Genomic DNA, 7161 nt, shown 5'->3' with positions numbered 1-7161 from the left:
AGTGGAACCAGCCCGGGAGAAGTGTGTTATAGTCAACAAAGCTGAAAGGAGCCGGAGATCTGAAGAGTGCTTTGACCTCAGACATGGAGATGCAGAGTTTGGAGCCTGCCTGGCTGGTTGTCAGTCTTTCCTTTGTCCAGTATTTCCTCGCTATGCTCTCTTCCCACCATTTTGGAACGGTAATGTGTATCCTGTTGGAAGCATCTGATCTGCTTTTGGATTTTATTGGGGATTATAATTAAGATATGGCTGTGAGTCTCAGAAAAGACTTTGGACTTTTTGTTTTTCTTTCTTCCTCAGAGCTGAGGCCCGAACCCAGGGCCTTACACCTGCTAGGCAAGCGCTCTACCACTGAGCTAAATCCCCAACTCCGTTTTGGTTTTCAAGCCAGAGTTTCTCTGTGTAGCCTTGGCTGTCCTGGACTCCCCCAGTAAACCAGGCTGGCACTGAGCTCACAGAGATGCACCCTGGACAGTCAACTTAGCTAACGTGGCAAGCTCTGTGTTCACAGAGAAGTCTTGTCTCAAAAAATAAGGTAGAGGGCCAGAAAGAGGGTTCAAGGAATAGAGGCCCTTACCACTAAGTCTGATGGCCTGACTTCCATTCCTAGGACCCAGGCAGGGGAAGGAGACAGCTGATTCCTGCAGGCTGTCTGCCCTCTGACTTCCACAGGCATGCTGTGGCGTGCACCTGCACACGCACACACACACGTGCACACACACGTAAAATATCACAACAGCTAGGAACGGTGGTGCACACGTAGTTTTAGCACTGGGGAGGTTGAGGCAGAAGGATCATAGTATATTCAGGGCCAGCCTGGGCCACACGAAACCCTGTTTTAGAAAAGCCAAGTATGGAGACAGGGTCTTCTGTGCTCAGGCCTGTCTCTCACTTGCCGGCCTTAACCTTCCTAGTTCCGTCACTGAGGTGACTTGGGTGTTTATGTGGGTGTACATATGTGTAGGTCAACTCATACCATGTGTATGCCTGGTGTCCTTAAAAGACAGCAAAGGGCATCTGGTCCTCTAGAGCTGGAGTTGGTGATGGCTGTGAGCTGTCGTAGTGCTGGGAATCGATCCTGGATCTTCTGGAAGGGCTTCCAGTGCTCCTCACTGAGCTGTCTCTTCAGCCACCCTCCTCCCTTCTAAAACCTGGTTCCTCCTTATGCCAAGCTGACTGTGCACACAAGCCACGGTTTTTACCACCCCAAAGAGGAAAGAGCCCTTACTTCCCCAGGCTGGGGGAAGTGTGCAGGGTCACACAGGGTGGGGTCCAGAGCTTTGAGCAGCCCAACCTTTAGCAGCAGTGAGCATGGCCTCAGGTGGGCTGGACAGCTTAACAGTAAAGACGTTTGTAGCCAAACCTGAGGACCTGAGTTCAATTTCTGGAATCCACATAGCTTTGGAAGGTGAGAACCAGCTCCTGGAAGCTGTCCTCTGTTTTCGGAAACCATAACGTGACACACACACGCACACACAGACAAATGTAAAAGAAAGTCTAAAGTAAAACATAATTAAAAGTATCATTTCAGAAATGATTTCCTTTTATTGGGGGGTTCAGCCTAGACTGAGTAGAGAGGGGTCCCTGGGATCCCTGCCAGTCAGTGTGGGTACTTTTCCCCTCAAGAAACAGAGACAAAACTGACTTGCTTATATGAAGAAGGGCTACAGTTCCTGAGTCGGGCCTAGCTGGGGGTCCTGAGACACACCACACCTGCCACACAGCCTCTTGGGCTGGATGCTTTTCCGTGGGACCAGCCAGCAACTGGAGCATCGGGTGCCATATTTCTTGTACCTGGAGGTGGGAGTGAGGGAGCAGGGTATAAGAAACCACCATTTAGAATGCAGTGGAGAACTAGAAACCACTAGGAGGAAACCATTCTCCTCAAAAGGTGGTTATTGTTCTTTCCCTAGTTCCCACACCAGCTGAGCCCAGACTAACGGCCCCACTCCCAACATCTCCAGATTGAGGACCTGATGCCACAGGCATTGCAGAGGGGGGTCCCATCTTCAGCATCTCTCCAGAGAGGAGTCCTCTGGGTCCTACAAGAAGCACAGCGCCGGGGCCCTGGAGGTCAGAGGTCAAAAGGCCAGAGGTCAAATCCAGAGGCTTGTGTGGGGCAGAGAATTTCGGGGCTGGGGTGCTCCCTGTTAAGGCTTCAGCAGCTCTGGCCCTGCCTTTGGTGTTGTCAGACAGAAGACAGGGAGAACCAGGAATGAGACAGATGGTGAATCAGGTGGTGAGTCTCTGCTGAGGAAGCTGGGGGTGGGGGGTGACTCAGTCCTGGGGGAGGGGCTCCTCTGAGCAGGTCTAAATGAGGAATTGGGATGAAGGAGGAGGCACGGAGAAAGGCAGAGAGGATGTGAAAATGGTACCCTCACGATACTCCTAGCTCACGTGTCTCTGTATCTCACCGAGGGCCTCGCTGCCTCCTGGGCTGACAAGGGCCTTGGGAGGGCTTGCAGGGAGCTTTGGTGAACAACTTCTACCAGGCAAGCTGCAAAAAGGACAAGACACGGCATCGGGGAGTCTGTAAGGCGGTCCCCCAAATGAATACTTCCCAGGTCCTCACATGCCCAGGCAAACACCGCCACTGAGCTATTTCCAGCCCTCTCTCTACCTTTTTTTAAATCAAAGACTTTTATACACTTACTTATACATACACCAAATCACAAAAGAATAAATTTAAAAGTAACGTAGCACTGTCACAGGAAAAGTGAAAATTAATCAACTCTCTCTTTACTGTTGATTTTGAGACAGGGCCTTAGTGAGTGGCCCGGCCGCCGCCAACGTGGCTGGGGAGCCGGGCCTGCAGGGCTTCTTGTTTCTCTTCCTGTTGAGGCAGGTTCTCTTAACACCAAGGATGGCCTGGAACTTGCTCAGCCTCCTGAGTGCTGGGCTGGCAGGTGTATAGAACCATACCCGGCTGGGAACAGCAGGATGTCATGGAGCCCAGGCTGGCTTGAACTCCCTATTGGCCCAGAATTTCTGGTCCTCTTGGTTCCATCTAGAAAATGCTGCGATCACAGGCATGCTTCTGTGCCCCTGCCAACTGGTTAATGCAGAGCTGGGGATGGAACCCAGGGCTCTGTGCATGCTAGGCAAGCGCTCTACCCACTGAGCCACAGCCCCAAATTAAGATTCATCACCAAGGTTAACGGGCACCCCTCAGGAGGCATCTGATGTCTCAAAGTCGTGGCTTTGTACCCCACTAGGAGCAATAAAGTAATCAGTATTGTATTTAGTCAGGTTTGTTATTCTGTAATTCTAGTCTCAAGAGGGTTACAGGATGGTGAAATTCTAGACCAGCACAGTCTACATGAGACCTTGTCTCAACAAAACAAAACAATATAATTAAAGAAAAATAAGTTGGCTATAGTGATTCATACACATAATCCCAGCACTAGGGAGGTTTGTGTGTGTGTGTGTGTGTGTGTGTGTGTGTGTGTGTGTGTGTATGAGGCAGAATTAGAAGTTCAAGGCCAGCCTGGGCTACATGAAATCCTGTTTGAAAAAAAACAATAACATTAATAGAATCCCAATCAGGGCCTTTGAAGTTGCTCACTGGGTGAAGTTTGCTGCCAAGCCTGATCACCTCAGCATAATCCTTGGAATGCACACGATAGAAGGAGGGGACCAGCTCCTGCAAGTTTGTTGTCTGGCCTACCTGCACACACCACATATATACTCCCTAAATAAATAACTGTAATAAAAAATTAAATGTTCGGCCAGGCGGTAGTGGCGCATGCCTGTGATCCCAGCACCCAAGAGGCAGGCAGGTCTGTGAGTTCAAGACCAGCAGGACAGCCAAGGCTATACAGAGAAACCCTGTCTCAAAAAACCAAAACAAACAAACAACAACAACAACAAAAAAAAAAAGGGCTTGCATGAGGATATGATTAGGTTCTAAGCAAACACAAACAATAAGCCTTTTAAGAAGTTGTTAGGGCTGGAGAGATGGCTCAGAGGTTAAGAGCACTGGCTGCTCTTCCAGAGGTCCTGAGTTCAATTCCCATCAACCACATGGTGGCTCACAACCATCTATAATGAGATCTGGTGCCCTCCTCTGGCCTGCAGACAGAACACTGTATATGTAATAAACAAAATCTTAAAAAAGAAGAAGTGGTTATACGGTTTATTTATGAGTATCTGCGAACCTCAGTCTGTGCCAACCTGTATGTGAGCGGAGGGCAGAGGACTTTCCCCACCTTCTAGGATGAAGTCAGGTCAGCAGGCTTGGCCGCAAGCACCTTCTCCCACAGAGCCACCTCACCCACCCGTAGCTACATGTGTTTTTTGAGACAGATGTTCAGCCCAGGCTAGCCAGCTTCAAACTCAACATTTTCCAACTCCAGGGGGCGTGGTGACACACATTTTAATCCCAGCACTTGGGAAGCAGAGGCAGGTGGATCTCTGTGAGTTTGAGCTTGGTCTACAAAGCAAGTCCAGGACAGCCAGGGCTACACAGAGAAATCCTGTCCAGAAAACAAAAACAAAAACAAAACAACAAAACAAACAAATCCCCCAACTTCATCGTCCTCAGTGTTGGGATTCAAGCTTTTAAGCTTTGGGTGTATTTTTGTTTATAAATATTTTTTGTTTGTTTGTTTCTTTGTTGTTTTTGTTTTTTGAGACAAGGTTTCTCTGACTAGCTTTGGGTGTCCTGGCCTCACTTTGTAGACCTGCCTGTCTCTGCCTCCCTGAGTGCTGAGACTATAGGTATGCGCCACCACACCTGGCTAGTATGTTTTTTCTTCTTTTCTTTTCTTTCTTCAGAGTTTTTCTTCAGAGAAGGCAGTTCTGTAAACTCTCTTTGTAGACCAGGATGATCTCCAACTCAGAGATCTGCCTGTCTCTGCCTCCTCAGTGCTGGGACTGAAGGTTATTTTAAAAAGTACTTGTGGCCGGGCAGAGGTGACACACACCTGTCATTCCAACAACTGGGAGCAGATGCAAGTGGATCTCTGTGAGTTCGAGGCCAGCCTGGTCTACAGAGGGAGTTCCTGGACAGCCAGGGCTACACAGAGAAACCCTGTCTCAAAAAAAAAAAAAAAAAATTACTTGTGTTTATTTGTGTGATGTTTGATTTTGTGTTTATGTGCACTGAATGTGTGCAGGAGCTGGGGAGGCAAGGTTCACTAGGGCGGGAGCTGCTTGTGCACTGTAACTTGCGTACCATAAACGGGGTGCTCAGAATGGACCACGCTGCACTATCTCTACAGGAGAAGCACTTTTTAAAAAAAGAAAAAAATATTTTTGTTTTTTTATACATTGGTGTTTCGCCTGCGTGTATGTGTGTATAAGAGTGTCAGAGCCTTAGAACTGGCAGTTGTGAGCTACCAACCAAATGGGTGCTGGGAATTGAACCTTGGTCCTCTAGGAAGAGCAGCCAGCCCTCTTAACCACTGAGCCACCTCTCCACCCCGAAAAGTGCACACTCTTAATTGCTGAGCCAGGTGGATTTTAATTTTTTTCTGAGCCAGGGTCTAGCCATGTAGCCAGGCTGGCTTTGAATGTGTGTCGGCTCTTTCCTTACACCCAGCTCTCAGCCTTTTTCACTGTCTTGAGACAAGGGTCTCAGTTACACAAGCTGGCCTTGAACTCACTCTGCAGCTCAAGTCCTTCCTTGGTCTCCCAAAATAGCTCGAAGGACAGGGTTCTACTACCAGGCCTACAGTACTACAGTTGTACTGTTCTTATACTCCAGCATCTATCATAGCTGAGAGTCCCTACCTGTAGGTGGGCACAATCTGGAGGCTAGAATCCGGCTGGATCTGGAACTCCAGGGTCACCCCCCTGAACCTGGGGTCCACCTTCTCAATGCCCATTCGGGGGTTCAGCTGCTTCCGTGATCTTCTCTGGGGTGAGGCCGGGGGAACAGCACTGGAAGTTTCCGTTTTGGGGTACTGTGTGCTCTTGGGGTTCCTGGCCATACTTAGTGGGTCTGACATCCCAATTACCATCAGCTCCCAGCACGGCCCCGGGGCCTGGGGGGGTGGAGAAGGGGACCCTGGTGGCTCCTTCTCTTTCTCTTGGAGGAAAGGCAGTGCCGTGCTGACTGAGTCCTGGCACGCGGACCACAGGGACCTGGGGATAAGAAGCAGTAAGGCGTGGCCACCCTTTCTGGTGGCTTGGATTTGGTCGGGGTGGGGGTGGGTGGGGCGCCATCCAGTCTGTGCCTCTCCTTGGTGATCCTCTGCTCCACCTGGAGCCAGAGTCTTGGGTTATTAGGTTTAAAAGTTGCAAAGTAATTTTGTTAGCGGACACCGTTTCCCCCGATCTCCCCTCCCCGGCCCCGTGGCTGACCATCAGCTCCCCATCAGCCACTCCCCACCATTAACAAAGCAGGGACCCACCCTAGGCGTGAATCTGCCCGATTCACTCTGCTGTCTATAGCAACCATTGGTCAATCGGCCCATCCACTACTGTTTGTTAGTAGGTGACCCTCATCACCCCACGGATGAGCCCTCGGTGGCACTTCCTAGGGCTATACAGCCACAGTAGGGCGGGTGGGATGGAGATCAGCTGTGCCCTTCTGTTTGTAGGGGCTGAAACTTGGTACGTGCCCGTAACAGGCTCAGAAGCCGGGGATCGTGACCCCTCCATCTCTGGGCCTGGTGAGGCATTAGCTGGGGTGGGTGGTGGAGGAGTCTCATCCCACGCACCTGCCATTGGGAGTGAGGCATCTCAGGGCTCCAGGCTCCAGCGCGGGGGGTCGACTCTTCCGGAGCGATTCGGTGTCTAGACAAGGTGGCGCCAGAAGTTCCTGCGGGCGCGTCAACTCACGGGCTGGAGCTGCCTCCATGCCCACTCTGGGCCCCACAGCGGAACCTCTCTGCCCCGCCCCCAGCCCCCCCCCCCAGGGGTAAACCCGAGGGTGAGGAAGGCGAGGGTGATGACGATAGGCGCCACCTGGGCGGAGCTGGCCGGCGCAGGTCACGTGGGGGCGCTGTTTGCACCTGGGCGTACTTTTTGCAGTGGCTGCCAGGAGCCTCAGCTGTGTGGCTCGAGAAGCTGTGTGATCAGGAAAGTACCCCTGGGTAGCCCCTCTTTGCCACACATCTTCTGATCACTTAGCTCGCCGCTGTTGATCCCTTCTCTGCGGCCGAGGCGGGGCCTGGCCACACAGGGGGCGTCCCCAGGAAGAAGGGCATCCCAGGC

At 51.2% G+C, this 7161-nt stretch overlaps 1 protein-coding gene across 1 annotated transcript; it reads right to left on the bottom strand.

The window, feature by feature from the left end:
• Positions 1-1555: 1555 nt before the first annotated feature.
• Positions 1556-6836, bottom strand: Zglp1 (zinc finger GATA like protein 1). Its single transcript, XM_055601413.1, has 5 exons — positions 6666-6836; positions 5734-6087; positions 2415-2497; positions 1974-2067; positions 1556-1794 (listed from the first exon to the last, which is right to left on the bottom strand). The coding sequence occupies exons 1-5, from the start codon at positions 6803-6805 to the stop codon at positions 1665-1667; spliced, it is 801 nt and encodes a 266-aa protein (XP_055457388.1). The 5' UTR covers positions 6806-6836; the 3' UTR covers positions 1556-1664.
• Between the last annotated feature and the right edge of the window lie 325 nt (positions 6837-7161).

The sequence above is a fragment of the Psammomys obesus genome, unplaced genomic scaffold (assembly GCF_907164565.1).
Source record: "Psammomys obesus unplaced genomic scaffold, mPsaObe1.curated_primary_1811, whole genome shotgun sequence".
Lineage (NCBI taxonomy): Eukaryota > Metazoa > Chordata > Mammalia > Rodentia > Muridae > Psammomys > Psammomys obesus.
The sequence above is the reverse complement of the archived record's forward strand: the minus strand, read 5'-3'. Positions and strand labels throughout refer to the sequence as shown.

Bases quoted from the DNA above. Each gene is read 5' to 3' on its own strand.
- Zglp1 (XM_055601413.1), bottom strand. From the start codon at position 6,805: ATGGAGGCAGCTCCAGCCCGTGAGTTGACGCGCCCGCAGGAACTTCTG. The intron at 2,498-5,733 runs GTAGGGACTCTC...TCCTTTTTGCAG, and splicing joins CAGATTGTGCCCACCTACAG to CTTGCCTGGTAGAAGTTGTT. The intron at 1,795-1,973 runs GTCCTCAATCTG...TCCCACCTCCAG, and splicing joins TGCAATGCCTGTGGCATCAG to GTACAAGAAATATGGCACCC.